The 16,861-nt window shown below is 45.5% G+C and overlaps 1 protein-coding gene across 1 annotated transcript in view; it reads right to left on the bottom strand.

Annotated features, from left to right (window-relative positions):
* IQCA1 (IQ motif containing with AAA domain 1) overlaps positions 1–2,548 on the bottom strand; it is a 168,458-nt gene extending 165,910 nt beyond the window's left edge. Inside the window, exon 1 of the mRNA XM_065880633.1 lies at positions 2,395–2,548. Coding sequence (XP_065736705.1) covers positions 2,395–2,405 — 11 coding nt within the window. The 5' untranslated portion in view covers positions 2,406–2,548. The remainder of the gene's footprint in view (positions 1–2,394) is intronic.
* Between the last annotated feature and the right edge of the window lie 14,313 nt (positions 2,549–16,861).

Below are 16,861 nucleotides of genomic sequence, written 5' to 3' on the forward strand. Positions count from 1 at the left end.
AAAATCAGAACCCGTCTCTTGAGGTAGTCGGTCTCAGGAGGGTCACTTAACCTTGTACCTTCACTTCCTCAAGTGACAAACCTGGATAATGACACCTACCCTGGACACCCCACAGGATTACTGATGAATGGGATAACAGACGTTAAAGTGTTCTTGAAATTTTAAATGTGCCTTGTAAAGAGAAGGTAGTATTTTATCCATGAGACCACTTAGAATTTTTTTGAAGTACGTGATTGGTTTCATACTTCAGCACATGACCTAGAAATGTTACAGATATTGAAGTTAGAAGGACTGTGGGCGCAGAAGACTGAATATGACAGTTGAAAAAGACCAGATTGTTATTTCTACAGCTTGGCAGTTTTCCTATAACTGGGGGATGGAGGGTTGATGCATAGGTGGGCGGAGGGGGAAAAAAAGACTTAAATATTCAGACATAAACATGTACTTTGATACAAAATCTTGCAAAATGGGAATTCTCAAGTTATTTTATATATGATAAACCTTCAGATTCTTCCAATACTATCTAGGTGTTTGCACTGTTTCTGGAATACTCCTTGGCATTCTTGCTCTAAGGGAGGCCTGGCTCTCCCCTCAGAACACAGCCTCTCCTGCAGCCCTCCCTCCGTCCCAGAGCCCTCGGACCATAGCACGGAGTGGGGCCAGATCCTGGCTCCTAAGCCCACCTCCAGGCCGTTCTCCCTCCCACCCCCGACGCTCCCTGCTTTGCAACCTCATTTCATCAGAGGGTATCACCCTCGGCCCCTCAGCATCACCACCATCTCCCATCTACATCACCTTTCCAGGCCCCACCAGGACATCTACCCACCGAACAGCACCTTTATCAAACAGCCTCTACCCTGCCTCATCTTCCCTCCATAAACCACCTGTGTCTGCTGGGGCCCGTGCCCCCACTAGCAAGGATGTCACCCCACTTCTCCTTCCTCCTCCCATGTTATCCCGCTTCCGTTATACTGGCCATTCCCTTCAGCACACAAATAGGCTATTGTCTCCTATCTTAAAAATTCTTTCTCTCAACCCCATTTCCCTTGCCACCAGCTACAGCGAAATGCCTTTAAAAAGCCAGTGCCGTGCTGCCTATGATTTCTCTCCTCTTCCTCTCTCCTACATTCATTCTAGTCCACCTTTCCACTCCATCACCCCCTGAAGGTCAAGGTCACCGCTGGACTCCACACTGCTAAATCCATGGTCAATTCTCAGCTCTCGTCTGGCTTGTCTTGCAGCATTTGACAGAGTCTGTTACTCCCTCCTCCAAGAAACTCTACTTTTTCTCCTGGCTTCCAAGGCACCACAATCTTGTTTCCTTCTCAATGATCACTCCTTTGGTTCCTTTGCTGGTCTCTCCTCCTCCATCTCTTGCCATTGGATGACCAAGTCTTAGTCCTTGGACCTGTTCTCTCTTCTGTCTACACTCATCCCATGTCTCGTAAAGACCATCTATGCCAACAGCTGTCGAATTTATATTTCATACACAGCCCTCTCATCTGAATTCAAGTCAACTGTCTACTTGTATCCACTTGATGTCCAACAGGCACTTCAAACTCAACACGTCCAGAACTGAACTCCTGATCTTCCCCACCCGCAAAGCCTGGCAAGCCCTTAGCCTCGCTGCTCTTACTTCCTGGCCTGGAAAACAGGGTTACTGAGAGCTGGAATGCAGGTTGGAGCTGCAGTGCCTGGTTGACACCATGTCCTTGCTGTGTATGAACTACTTAGCTTCTTTGTGCCTAAGTCCTCATCTGTAAAACGGAAATAATATTAACGACTCTTACATTACAGGGGAGTCATGAGTTATTACGTTCAAGCACTCAGAACTGGGCCTGCAGAGTCAGCACTCTAATAGATGTTTGAGACCATTATGAAATAACTGCTGGGCTGGTGCTGTGTAAACGGCACAGTGCTGGGTCAATACTCCTCGGTGCCACTGCCACCTGACTGGCGTTTCTTGGTGAAAAGCAATGTGGTACAATAAAGCTTCCTCAAGATCTTTCTTAAATATCGGGACCTGGGTGTTTTCGCAAAGCACGGTATGTTACTGGGTTAGATTAACAAAAAAGCAGGCAATGCTTTTTTGAGGAAGCATAGACACTGCTTCCTCAAAAATACATCCACAAGGGCTTAGCGGGCATAAGCATTGGGCCTGGAGGAGCTCATCTCAATGTGGGGCAGGGATAGCACAAGGGGAGTTGGCAGGGCTAAGTGTATGGCATTCCCTGTCCACAGAAGCTGATGCTCTCTGCTGAGGTGTATCTTTACTGGCTAAAACTGCAAAAAGAAGAGGTGGGGGAGGAAAGAAACGGAAAAGAAGCACAGCAGGCTATCTTTTTGTCTGGAGAAGCCCACCCCATGGCTATGGCCGGGCGGCCCATCACTTACGCGTTCGACATGCTGGCTACTTTCCCTCTTTCCCTCGCCCGCTGGGAAGCTCTTCTGTTGTCCTCTGAAGGGGGGCTGGCTGCAGGGGTCGGGACACAGCCAGAGGGCGTTGGGGTAAGTTCCTTCTGGAGGGAGGGACTGGGGTTGGGGATATCTTTTCACTTCGGGAAGGGAAAGGCGATGGGAAGGGAAAGGCGATAGGCAGGGATGAGAGCAGCCGCCGAGAGGGGGATTCGAGCCTTCTCGTCTAGACCCCCAGGCTCCGGAACCTTACTGTGGCCCGGCAGTGACAAGGCGCGAGGCGGAAGCTAGCTACGGACGCTACGCCTGAGCAGCGCGGGTCCGCTCCGCCGGCGCGCTCCCGACCCCTTCGCGCTAGGCGCCTGCTGTTCCCCTGGCAACCGCGCCGAACGCCGAAGGCCGGCAATCCTCGCAGGAACCACGCGTAGTACCCGCCTCCCGGAGGACCCGCCCAGCGTTCCGCGGGATTGGCCCCGGGTCCTGTCCACCCGCTCGTTGTCCTCCTCGCCGTTGTTCCGCTTTCCCGTTTGCCCCTTTTCATCCACCTTCAGATATGTAGCCTTGGGCGAGGTCCTTAATGATGGTAGCCCCAGTCTTCCCATCTGTAAAGTGGGGTAACAGTCATTCGTTCCTTCGAAACCTTACTGGGTATCTACTCTGGGCTAGCGCAGACTCAGGTTCTGGGGGTGCAGGGCAGACGCAGATGCTGCCCTTCTGAGGCTAAATGAAAATGAAATACGGCGACAGTGCGTTGTAAATGCAAGATGCCGTGTGGATGTTAGTTATTAGCAAGTCACTGTGTTTGTGTGCATTGTTCTTCTTTCATCATTTTTGGTAACTGTTGAGGTTTATTTGTAAATTTTATAATCTGCAATTTCTAGTGGAACATTTTTAGAACTAATGCACTTGAAAGAGTATATAGAGGGCAAACACGGAAAAAGGACAGAATAAATCTGGATCACACAACCCTTCTCCCACAATTACTAATGAAATGAACAAAAGAATAGTAAAAAAAAAAAAAAAAAGAAAGAAAAAAAAAAGGAAAAGAAAAGGAGAGCCAAACAAAAAATTAAGTACAACTTCATGCCATAAACTTCAAAAGCTACTCAATGAAATAGAAACCTGCAGTGGACAATGGCGTCTAATCTCATCCCCACTCCCCTGCAAAATCCCTACTAGGGAGAGAAAGTACCAAGTAAGCAAAGTACCAAGAATTCTCACTAATACTTTTCAATACAAGGAAGTCAGGAATCTGATAATTGAGATGAAAGGTGAGTAGGGTAAGTGAGCTACCTGGGGAAATCCAGGTGAGATAAAAGTAGCACTAGTCGAAACAATCACTACCACCCACAGGGCCCTTCTGGAACTAGAAAAAAATCACTAGGGCTTGCCACTTTTTAGGACTTTACACTGAATTGAGGCAAAGATTCAAAGTCAAAGGACATTTTGTCACAGGAATAGGATATACTCCCAAGAAGCATGAGGGATGGTGGTAAAAGAGTTTACCAAAATCTCAGGAGAGAAAGCGGAGCGCAGACCTTGCAAAGACTCAGAGGATCGGTCCTTATCCTTACCCTGTGTCCAGGCTATAGAAAGGTGGATAAAAATACAATTTTTCCAGCTCTCAAACTCAGTCAGATACAGTGAGAAAGCAGTCAAGGAGAATTTGCTCACATTATATACGAGGAACTGGAAGATATACAAAGAGCAATCCATATTAAATATGAATAAGAAGCAGTATATCCACTATCTAAGCCCAAGACTTCAATAAAAGGGGAAGGAAAAAAAAGGATTACAACTGGTGAAGAACCTAGCCTGGAAAAAAGGTAACCAAACAGAAGAAAATTCTTTACATGTGTTTTATACTATAGAATAAGTTAATAAGAATAGAAGTTTAATAGAGTAAGTGCTGGGAGTAATATAAAGCAACATAATTAGAAGGAAAAGAAGATTGTATAGCTAACGAAACAAATGAAAACCAGAAATAGTCCAATATAGGAACTAAATTAGAAAAACCAAGGAATGGACTGGGCACAATTCATCTGAATTACTAACTTAGAGGAAAAGCTTAAATCAATTGCAGGGAAGGTAAAAGGAAAAGACAGATGTTTAAGCAATTAGAAAGGTTTACTTGATATTCCTGAAAAAGAAAGCTCCAATTAAGTTTTTCAAAGATCTAAAGAAACATTTCTGAAATAAAAGAATGAAACTTACAGATCAAAAGTTCTCATCGTGTTCCAGGAAAAACTGACATAGAACAACCAACACCTAAGAAATTCTGGATATGTTATTGAACTTCAAGGAGAAGTGATACAGAGAATCTGGTTGGCCTCGAATTTCTCCTCAGTACCTTTCAATGTCAGGTGAAAAGCTAGATGTATTTACAAAGTTCTTGGGGGAAAATGTGAACCAGGATATTTCTACTCATTGCAGTTAATATTCCAAAATATGAAAGTTCTCAGGTAATACAGCACTCACGTAAATTAGCATGTTTCAAGTGCAAGTAATAGAAAACCCAGTGTCCAATGGCTTAAACAATAAGAGGATTTATAGGGCTGCTCTGGTGGTGCAGTGGTTGGGAGTCTGCCTGCCGATGCAGGGGACACGGGGACACGGGTTCGTGCCCCGATCCGGGAAGATCCCACATGCCGTGGAGCGGCTGGGCCCATGAGTCACGGCTGCTGAGCCTGTGTGTCCGGGGCCTGTGCTCCGCAACGGGAGAGGCCACAAGAGTGAGAGGCCCGCGTACCACAAAAAAAAAAAAAAAAAAAAAGAGGATTTATAATCTCCCTTAACAAGAATAGAGGTGAGGCTCTTTGGGAGCCAATGATTTCAGTGGCTCACTGACATCATCAATCTTTGATGGGCTTTCTATCTTTTGGAGCTGTCATCCCTGGGATGTCAAATGGCTTCCCTCTACAGTGGCTCTAGATGTTACAGCCTCACTCTGTAACATCTCAAGATAGAAAAAGGACCAGCTGGGAAATGTGACCGCCATTATTGTCGTAATCAGCATTTACCTGCATTAAGAGAGAGAGAGGTAGATAAAAGAACCGCATCAGGCAGTATGGGCTGTTGGGTTGGCAACATTCCATATGAGCCAAATCCCATGAGCTCTTCTGGAAAATAAAACACTTGAGGATGAAATCCAGTGATCGAAAGATACAAGTCATGTGAAAAGGAGGAGCAGGTACTCAGTATAAGACAGTGAAACAAGGTCTCCCAACTCTGCATACCAGGAGAACAAACATAGTTCTCTGATTATATCCCTTGAGCTCTGCCAGCTGCTACACTTATCGACCACTTTTTCTACGCCAGGGACAGTTTAGGACCTGATATATATTAATTCATTAAATCGTCCCACTAACTTTATGAGTTGAGTAATATTTTCATGCTCATTTTACACACGTGGAAACTGAGACTCAGAGAGGTTAAGTAACTGTGTATCCAAGGTCATCCTCCAGTTGATGATGGAGTTGGTATTCGGACCACCTGCTAGTCTCCCTTTAAAGACCACACCCCTAATCATTATCTCTGTGTTGGTAGCCACACCTACCTTAACTGATATTTGTTTAAAAATTTGGTTTCCTGTGAGACAAATGTTACTAAGAAGAGTATTCCTCAAACTACTTTTCCTTTTAGAAAAAACATTGCTACTTAATTATGTAGATCCAGTAGAAAAGGCGACTTTGTCCTCAGTAGTTAATAATTTATGCAGCTTACTAATCAGACTGCCAGGTCTCTGGGCAAATTCATCTTCTCGGTCCTCTGGATATATGTGAAGTCATTTGGGCAAATATTAAATGATGCCTGTTATATGCAAAGCACAATGGTTCTCACTGTGCAAGAGGAAAGGATGAGTCTGGCATGAACGGATCTTGCCTTCCAGGAGTAGAGGAGGTAAACATCCAGGACAATGATGATCTCAGGCTTCATTATCCCGTTCCTGGAGCGATGACAGGCCTGGAAGAGCCATCAGAGGCTGTCTGGTTTACTTCTGTCTCAGATGCTTTAAGCCCCCAGGACATTCCTGTTTCTTGAGCATCCCTTCTTGCCCACACTCTGGCAGCGGGAGGGACCACCTGGCCCCTTTACGAAGTCCATCTGATTTTGGACAACTCTCACTATTAGTCTTGGCTTTTCCATCAAAGCCCCAGAGCAAAACAGAACAACCCTCTTCTACAGGAGCAGACTTTTAAACATTGAAACCCATGTATCCCCTCCCCGCCAGTCTTCTTAATTACAGAGTAAGCAGGACCACATTCTTCAACACCAGATTCCAAGTTCCCCTGCCATCAGTCCCTCTGTATCTCTGCTCACTGTCAGTGTCCTTTAGACACAGACCGATGAAACAGAACCTTCCAGGTAGGGGCTGGTAGGCACTCCATCAGGGGCCATACCTTGGTTCCCACCCCTTCCATCTATTGCTGGGCGGCCACAGTCAACCACAGTCAACCTGCTGAGCCCTCTGTCATTCCGTGTGCTCACCTTTCCATCCAATTCCATGTCATCCCTCAAATCTGGTCCAGGCCATCGATGAAAACATTCTCTATGAGAAAGCTGAGCAGACTGACAGAACAGCACTAGAAATGTGTCCAAGTTAGCATCAGTCCACAAGTTATCAACCTCTCCAGCCACCCTGTCTCCTCTCTGTCCTCAAAAAGTCCATGAGATAAGGATGCTGTCAAGTTTGTCGCTAATATACAGCCCTCTTACAACTGCAGCGTTGTCCTTTTCTACTAGGCTAGTCACTATGGACATTGAAATTTAGGTGTGCCCTGTTTTAGAGAACCCACTTGTCTCTGCTTCCTTTTCTAAGAACCCACAAATCGTTTTAATGATCTGTTCTGGATCTGCATTAAGTTCACTAGACCAGAACCTGACCTTCTTTTCTTTTTTTTTTTTTTTTTGTTGTGGTACGCGGGCCTCTCACTGCTGTGGTCTCTCCCGTTGCGGAGCACAGGCTCTGGACACGCAGGCTCAGCGGCCACGGCTCACGGGCCCAGCCGCTCTGCGGCATGTGGGATCTTCCCGGACCGGGGCACGAACCTGTGTCCCCTGCATCGGCAGGCGGACTCTCAACCACTGCGCCATCAGGGAAGCCCTGACCTTCTTTTCTTTTCTTTTCTGAGTCACCAGTCACTGAGAACCTCTCCACCAGACCCTGCTTTCCCGTGAAGCATGGTAATTCAGCCAGCCCCAGGGACCTGGGTCCTCACGCACACCTGAATCTACAAAAAGGCTTGCACCAGGGTTAAAACACCCCAGAGCCGCTCATCCGTCCAAACCTCAGCCCAGGACAACTCCAGCTGCCACCAGGAGCAGGGCCTTTTCATACCACCATGTGGTGCGCAAGCCACTAACCAATCAGAATGGGGCACTGCTTCCCGCTTCCCAGGGCCACCTTCTCACTCAAGGACCCAGCCTCCTTGCCCCTCCTCCTTTGCCAGCAAACCCCCTTCTGCTCTTCCCACTAACAGCAAGACTAGAACATAAGGCAGGAAGGCACTCTACCCTATGATCAGACTCTACAGCTGGACCAAGCACCCTGTCCAGGAAAGGCCCCAACTCTCAGCCAGGCAGTGCTGCTGGGGGACTGGCCAGATGCAGCAACATGGCCCTGGGGGTTAGTTCCCTGAAGGACTCAGAACAGTCCTGGGCTTCCTGGGAGACCCGTGCTCTGCTCCGCACTCCCTGACCTCTCTCTGTCCTGGCGAGTCTATCCCAGAGTCCCTTCCTGCCATGCCCAGGTGTGTTAGATTCTCTCTCTTCTGGCGGGAAAATGCCAAGTTCATTTTGTTCAGTGGCCGTACTCTCTGCTTCCCTGGGCATCTGAGGCCCAGGTCATTATTCTGACTCACTTTTCTGTAATTTCCTCTAAGTTGATCAGTATCATTTCCACAGTGACTATGCTTTGTCCTAATAATCGGTGTTTTGTTTCATTTAAAATGTTCATATCTTTTTACACAGCCTCATAATTCAACAGCCAGCTTTCTGGGAAAACTCATCGTCCTCCTGACATGTGTGACCTCAACTGGGCAGACGTTGATTGATGCCCCTTCTCTACAGAGCCCAGTACTCAACACTGGGCAGTAAAAAAAAGATGACCCTGGTGAATTCTGCCTTCAAAGAGGAGAGGAGAAGAGAGGTAGTTCCAAGGTGATTAAATGCCACGGTGCCAAGTCCCCTGGGAGTTTAGAAGAGCGAGAGGGGTCACCGTGCCCTTGGGAAAGTAGAAGGGGTTATGCAGCAGGTGGGATTTGATCTGGCTTTGACTTGAGGAAACAGAAGGAGAACATTCCAGGCAGGGGAAACAACATGGGCAAAGGCTTAAAAGCAGAAGTGTGGGGAGCTATTCTTCTGATGGTGGACATTTCGATCTGATCTGGGAATAGGTTTGGCATCCTAGCCCTTGGCCAGAAGGTGTGTGTGCTCAGGGAGAGCCAGAGGAGTTGGACTGAGCTCTATAGACCGCGGAGGTCCGCTTGAGCAGAGGACTCACATGATCGTGGGGCAGGGAGGCCAATTAAAAGTCAAGAAGCACAGATGAGTGGATAAACGCAATGAGGTGTAAATACAGTGGGATGGCATTCATCCATAAAAAGAATAACGTTCTGATATGTGCCTCAACATGGATGAACCTTGACATGAACCAGATACAAGAGGACAGATATCGTATGATTTCGTTTAATATGAATTATCTAGAATAGGCAAAGTTATAGAGGCAGAAAATAGATTAGCGGTTCCCAGGGGCTGGGGCAGGGGAGGAGGGAGTGGAGAGTTATTGCTTAACGATTACAGAATTGCTGTCTGGGGTGATGAACACTTTTGGAAATACTGCTGATGTTTGTGGAACATCGTCAGTGTAGTTAATGCCACCGAATCGGATACTTAAAATTGGTTAAAATGGCAAATTTTGTGCCATATATACAATGGAATTTGGCCTTTGAAGGGTGAGTGGAGTCAGCAGCACGATGCAGTCTCCGTGGGTTTTCCGTGACCCCCAGCACCCCAGCTGTACCCGGAAACAGCACATCCATCTCTAGGGAGCAGCACACGTGTGTTCCCCTCAGCGGGGACCTGCCCAGTGTCACGCTGCATCTCTTCCGTCCTTTGCCCAGTTACAGATTTCCTGAAACACCTCCAGTGCGAGGATCATGCTCATTACTCTGTAGAGCACAGGATGTCGCTTATTCTCCTTTAATACTTTAATTGCTCCACTGATGCTCAAAAACAGGTTACAGTGTAATCAGGCAAATTGTAAGCCCATAGTTCGTTTGAAAATAAAAACTGGGGGCTTTGGGGCTTCCCTGGTGGCGCAGTGGTTGGGAGTCCGCCTGCCGATGCAGGGGACGTGGGTTCGTGCCCCGGTCCGGGGAGCGACTGGGCCCGTGAGCCACGGCCACTGAGCATGCGCGTCCGGAGCCTGTGCTCCGCAACGGGAGAGGCCACAAGAGTGAGAGGTCCGCGTACCGCAAAAAAAAAAAAAAAAAAAAGAGTTAAAAAAAAAACCTGGGGGCTTTATTACTATGAATAGAATAGTGGACAGTTGGAACCATCAGACACCTCGTCCCAATCCTTCCGTTTCCTAGCAGGGTAACTTAAAGCAGCTTGCGTACCATTTCTGAGCCTCAGTGAGAACAAACCCCGCATCACTCAAAGCCCGTGGTGAGCCTCGTGCTCCAGTGGTCTTTGAATTGCCCTGTGCTGGAATCCTGGATGTTACGACTCTGTGTACTTCGGATTCTAGAGGTTTAGTTCATGATGTTTTTCTGAAAACTCGGTGCTTGAGCATCGTTGGCAGTTTTCCCCACTTCCCTCACTGAGCGCCTGGGACAGGAATCATCTTTCAGAGGTGAGTTCCCTTAGCCTGGGAGGAGGCTGGCACGCAGGTGTCCATGGAGTTTGGGGAGTGATGGCTGTGGTCCCTCCCTGGCCTGATGAGCCTTGAAGGCACCTTGAGAAGGAAGCAGAGTGGACCTTGGTTCAGTTCCAACGTGTTCCTCAGGTGGGCCTGCAGGGCTGCAGGTAGAGGAAGCAGGATGGATAAACGTGAAAAGGGCTCAAGTTCAAATCGAATTTGAAGGACTTCTCCTCTCAACTTAGCTGTAAGAAGCATTTTCTATGCTTCTAAGTATAAAATGTCATTCTACAGAAGAGGTGCATCTTAAAATGTCAGATATTAAACTCTCTGCTGTAACACGCCCGCTTTTGTGTCTGATGTTATGTCTGTACCAAAGCAAATGGATAAAATGCTAACTTGTTATGTTTGCACACACAACTGGAAATGAATCAAGAATGGATTTCAGTAATTCATAATTATTAAAGTAAAGCGTTGGTAGACTTCTGGTGTTGAAATATTTCCTGTCTTGACTCTTCCTGACCAACCCCCAATGTCCATGAATGTTATAATTTGTAAGAGGGACAGTCCCACTTACCTCCAGGGATTATGAAAAGGACTAGGTGAATAATGTAGGTAAAGCACTTGGCACAAGTTAGAACCACATGCTGTTGTGTGGCAGCTTGCTCCTTAAGCTCCTGGGAGAGCCTAGGTGTCTGCTCAAAATCCCCAACTCAGCTAGCAGTATTCCTAATTTGGGGGTTCACAGAAATCTTGGGTGTCAAAGACCTGCTCCATAGGTGGGGTTCACCACGCCTTCACCACGGTGATAGTTACAAACTCCTCCAGCAGGTGAAATCGACATTCCCAAGCAGCAAGAAGTTTTGATTGTGAATCTTGGCTTCTCTCTAGTCCATTATAATCACATATCAAAGGATGTTTTGGACTGGAAATGAGTCTTATTTGGTAGAGTTTGTTGAGAATATGCTAGTAAACTGATTTAAAAGGGATATGAGCAATCTGAACATTACATTCTGGATGGGATTCCAAAGATAACAGAGTCTACAAACACCAAAGCTACTTTACGTCACATAAACATCACTTCCACTGGGAAATGAGTGTAAGAGTGTGTGTGTGTTTGTGTGTGTGTGTGATTCTTATAAGCTGCCTTTATTATCTATAAATAAAACTGTCCAGTGTGAGAAAAAAATAAAAAGGAACTAGCCGGAGGCAGGATGTTTTTCAAATGATTATTATCCTGTTTTTTCACACACATTGGGGCAGCTCTTGTAACCCAGGTGCAAAGGAGGTCACTTCTCATTGTTTTAACACCTGCTGTCTTTTAAAATGAATACGATTTCCACAGGCCATTGATAAATTCAGCCTTAAACCTTCCTCAGAAACGACAGTCTCCTATATTTTGATACTACTTCTGAATAACCAGCATGTGTCTGTCCAATTTCTGTTTTGTTTTGTTTTGTTTTGTTTCCATTTGACTCTCATACGTGTTCCCTCCTCTTCTGCTATTTTATTCTCACAATGCTTATAATGAAACAATAGTTCTTGGGTACCCAGGGTAGAGAGCCAATTACAAATAGCAGCTGCATTGTTCATAAAACAAAAGTGGTACATTAATGAGGCTTATTTAGGGACTTGCATTGCCAATGGCCCGGGCTACAGCAGTAAGATGAAGTTTAACAGCAGAGAAAACACCTACTTAATCAATTAATTTACACTGCCAGACTTAATAGAAATATAATCTTGCTTTTAAAACATCAAGCAGGAGGCTAGTAAGATTTTTTATATGCACATTTCTTCCACCATCCGTCTCGCAGACTCACAGATGTAGAGAACAAACTAGTGGTTACCAGTGGGGAGAGGGAAGCAGGGAGGGGAGTAAGAGGTACAAACTATTATGTATCAAATAAGCTACAAGGATATATTGTACAACACAGGGAACGTAGACCAATATTTTATAACAACTATAAATGGAGTGTAGATTTAAAAATTGTGAATCTCTATGTTGTTCACCTGTAACTTATATAATATTGAATAGCAACTGTACTTCAATAAAAAAAAATGAGGCAGAAGGCTAGTAAGAATTTTTATATGCATTTCTTCATCTGTCTTCCAGTTGTCTCTCTGCTCGCCCTTCTCGATTTATCCTTTCTCTCTAGAAGTGTGGTCCTCCTGAGATGTGGGATTGCCTTGTACCAGGGCTGGGACATGAGAGGCCCCACAGCATTCAGGATGGGGTCCTCTTCCTTGAGGCATCTTACTGGTTCAGATAACCAGCGCAGCCTTAGATGAGCTTAAGGCTTAAATATTAATGTCATCTTGGGCATGTGCCTGCCTGAGATATTCCCAGGGAGTTGTTTCCGTATGCTTTTTATGCTAAGAAAGAAATGTCATACTTTTCTTTTGTCTTGACAGGTGAAATGCAGATAAAAAAATAATAGTTACAATCTAAAAAATACTTTAAAGTATAATAAGTGCTGAAAACCGAAACTCTTAGCATCCAGCTCAATGAAACTTCTCAGCTCACAAACACTCGTATAGATCGAGACACAGAGGAAAAGCCAAATTCCAGAGCTTCTCTGAGCCCTTCCTAATCTCATCCAGGCTCTGCTTCCCAAAGGCAAACACTGCCGAACACCGAAGATTAATTTTTCCCTTAAAAAGGAAGACTACGTTTTATAAGAGGGAATGATATGATGATGTGCCTTGTTTTGAATGCAGCTTTGACCTACTTATGAGTGTGAGGTTCGTCCACGTTGTTGCACGGAGATGCAGTTTGTTTCCACTGCTGTGCAGTCTTCCCTCGTATGAACAGACTGCAGTTTGGTTATCCACTCTACCGTGAGGGACAGTTGGGGTGCTCCCAGGCTGAGGTTATTATGAACAATGCTGCCGTGATCAATCTCCTACGTATCTCTTAGTGCACGTCCTGCGCTGGATCAGAGCATGCGTGCGTCTAACCTCAGCAGATACCGCCAAAAAGTTTTCCAAAGTCGTTGTGGCATTTTCTTCAATTTTACCAATAAGAATTTTGATCACTTTACACGGTTACCAATACTTGGTATTTTCTGTCTTTTTCTTTTTCTTTGAAATTGCGGTATTATTATTTTATTGTGGTTTTAATTTGCACTTCGCTGATAAATAAAGGTCCCGAGAACCCTTTCATAAGCCTCTTTGGGCATTTGCCTATGGAAATCTTTGACCGATTTTTATTGAATTTTCTGTCTTTTTCATTTGTAGATGATGTCGATGTATTCTGACAAGTCTATGTTGAGTATATTTATTGAAACTAAATAATATATTTATTGAATATATTTATTGAAAATATATTTATTGAAAATTAATCGCAATACAAATCTGAGGGCTCGGCTGGGGCAGAGTTGGCTTAGCTTAGTTGCATGGTTGTTGGCAGGATCAAGTTCCTCTTGGGCTTTTGGATGGAAGGGATTCAGTCCCGTGTTGGCTCTTAGGTTTTCCATATGGGCCTCTCCATAGGGCGGCTCACGGGAGGGGACTGGACTCCATGGGAGCGAGTGAGCCAGAGAGGGTAATCTTGGAGGTGATTACCACCACTCTTGCTTTTCTCTTCTCTCAGATTCTTCACTACCTAGCGTCTGAAAAACAGTTTACCCCCCACTTTTATCCAGTTGTATGGTTCTTTATGGCAGGAGGGCTGGTCCTGTACCCATGAATTCAACAGGTCTGGACAGAATTCTTATGTTTATTTTAACAAATAATTGCGTTTAGCTTCCTCTTCCAGCGAACTGAGAGACTGCTTCTTTGCCAAATATTTTTCCTTTATAGTTTCTGCTTCAGAACTATTCTCTTAACATCTGTTCTTTTTATGCTTTAGCTACATCTAGATTTAATGGCAGAGACAGTAACTATAACAGGAAGTTAATAAGAAACAGCAGCACCTCTGTTTGCAGCGCTGATAACCTTCCTATGACTGTAACTGATTGGATTTAAAATCATTTCGGAAAAGTGGTAGATCACATGATATTACACTATGAAATCATAATAATTAGAATTTAAATAAGTGATACGCAGTCAAAATGATTTTCAGTTATTTCCTTGAACTTTTAAAATGTTTCATTCATGTATGATTGTCACTGTTCAGAAATACTCCTTCCAATCTTGCGTTTCAAATGCAGAAGTTATTTGAAATGTGTGTCCATCTCTCGTTTCCTTGTGCAGAAGAGTTTGGCGTTAGAATATCCAGAATTTTAACCTTTGGCCCCTCCCAGAAAGGGCTTCCTTTCCCAAGTCTCTTGAGTTTGGAGCCATCATCCATATTCCTCTAAAAAGGCATTAGGATGAACAAGAAAAAATCAAAGTGCCCCAGAGGCCTGAATTTACAGCTCAAAGGATAAAAGGGTGAGGTGGCCTGGGTGAGGCCAGGTCTGTCGTTATTATTTTCGTGTTTCGACAGACCCGCATCTCCCTGGCTGGCGGTGGGATGTTGAAGGTCTCCAGACTCTGAAAGAGGTTCTGGTCTCCTCAGAGTCAGAGCTGGGCACGAAGGTCTTGCCCCCGTCCTCCTGCACCAGACAGTGCCCACATCTCGACCGTCGCTTAAGTTCACCTGCAGAGAGATGCAGAGATCTCTGGTGAGGATACAATTCTGTTTTCTACACAACCAGAAGTCATCGAGGGATTGTCTTTATTTCTGCTTGTTTCAAGGCCTGGAAGAATTAGAAAAGGAGCTGGACTCGGGTCACCTTTCCTTCCTTGTGTGATTTGGAGACTGTATTACTATTAAACAATACAATGGGCGTAGAATTCAGGGAGAAGCAAATGGAGAAAAGAAATGGCCAGATGGGAAGAAAAGGCAAAAAGAAAAAGAAGAAGTGGATACAAATCACAGAAGATGTGCTCTCCATGCACTTTCTATCGTGTAATGATGATCACACACTGCGGGGGGGGGCTTTGAACAGCATCCATTTTGTATCTCACCGTTTCTATTGGTCAGAGGTCCCGCACGCACGGCTTAGCTGGGGTCTCTGCTCAGGGTCACGCAGGGCTGAAGGTGAGTGCTGGCTGGGCTGCGTTCCCTGCTGGAGCTCTGGGTCCCCCTGCAAGCTCATTCAGCTTGTTACAGAATTCACTTCCCTGCCGTGCGGACTGAGGCCCCAGGACACAGCTCTTGGAAGGTACCTTCAGGTCCCAGCCCCAGGGCCCTCTTACAGCACAGACAGCTCACTTATCCAAAGCCAGCCAGAGACGTTCTGTCTTGTGGGAGCCACAAGGGAGTCTTACAGCTCCTAACCTGATCAAGGGGGCGGGTCTCCCATCCCAGGCACCGGCCTGCCCCCTCTCAGGGAGGGGCTTATAACGGGGCGTGACTATCGAAGGCCTTAGAATTCTACCTGCCACAGGCTATGAAATCAGGTGATTTTCAAAAAACCATTCTGACAACAAGGACCTACTATATAGCACGGGGAACTATATTCAATATCTTATAATAACCTATAATGGAAAAGAATCTGAAAAAGAATAGACAGATATACACATATATGTATACATACATATATATACGTTTGTATATATATCTGAACCATTTGCTGTACACCTGAAACTAATACAACATTGTAAATCAACTCTACTTCAATTACAAAAGAACAACCTACCACATTGGCTAATAAAGAAAACAATTAGTAGACATTATTATTATTATTATTAGGAGTTAGGTCTTTTAATTGCAGTCTCTGTAAAATTCAGATGCTACTCCAAACCTTGGTCCTACGTGCGGCTGTTACAAGACCGACTGGACTCCTGCACGCGCAAAGCTTCCACAAGTAGAAGAGAATTGGGACTCCTGTGTGCCTTCGCGCATGCGCCTGCAGTAGACCGTCTACGTCACCTGCCTCCGCGCCGCCATGCAGAAGTCCACCCATCACCTTTTCAGCTTCTTACAGGAAGTTAACACATGCCACCTTCTCTTGTCATTTCTTTTGTACTTTTTATCTGTTCCTTACCAATTTGAAACCTTTCCAACCGTAGAGTTTGCACCTTAATCATTGTTGCATCCACTTTAGTGCCACCAAAAAATAAAGGGACAATAATCCACCATAAAATCAGCACGTTGTGAGGCTGGGTGCAGGCGTCATGCAGGTGGGAGGGGCTGCCGGGGTCCTGGAGGGTCCTCCTCAGCCGATTTCACTGGCTTCCTTTACGGAGCATTTACTGAGTGCAGAAAAAATGTCACCAAAGGCAGTGACTCTTCAGGGTCTCTGCCTTCTTAGAGACGCTTCCGTGTTAAAACAAAACAAAACAATATACTCTAAGCAGGAGTAAGTGAGGCTTTCATCATGGCACGAAATACCATTTTGAACTACTTTTGCCTTACTGTAAGAACAAAAAGAAACTGAACACAGACACGCTTTAAAAGCTCACAGTAGTAACCAGTGGCCTCTAGGGTGAGCCGCACAAGCCTGGAGCTGCCAACCTCCCAGGTGGAGGTGAATCTGGTTTACAGGGAAATCTGGCGGTACAGTGGGCTTTTGACAGTCATGTGGTGTGAGGCAGAGATACCGTCAGCATCCTCACGGCTGCTGAAATCAGCTCGCTGAGGGTTGGCAACAAGGC

The sequence above is a fragment of the Phocoena phocoena genome, chromosome 7 (assembly GCF_963924675.1).
Source record: "Phocoena phocoena chromosome 7, mPhoPho1.1, whole genome shotgun sequence".
NCBI lineage: Eukaryota > Metazoa > Chordata > Mammalia > Artiodactyla > Phocoenidae > Phocoena > Phocoena phocoena.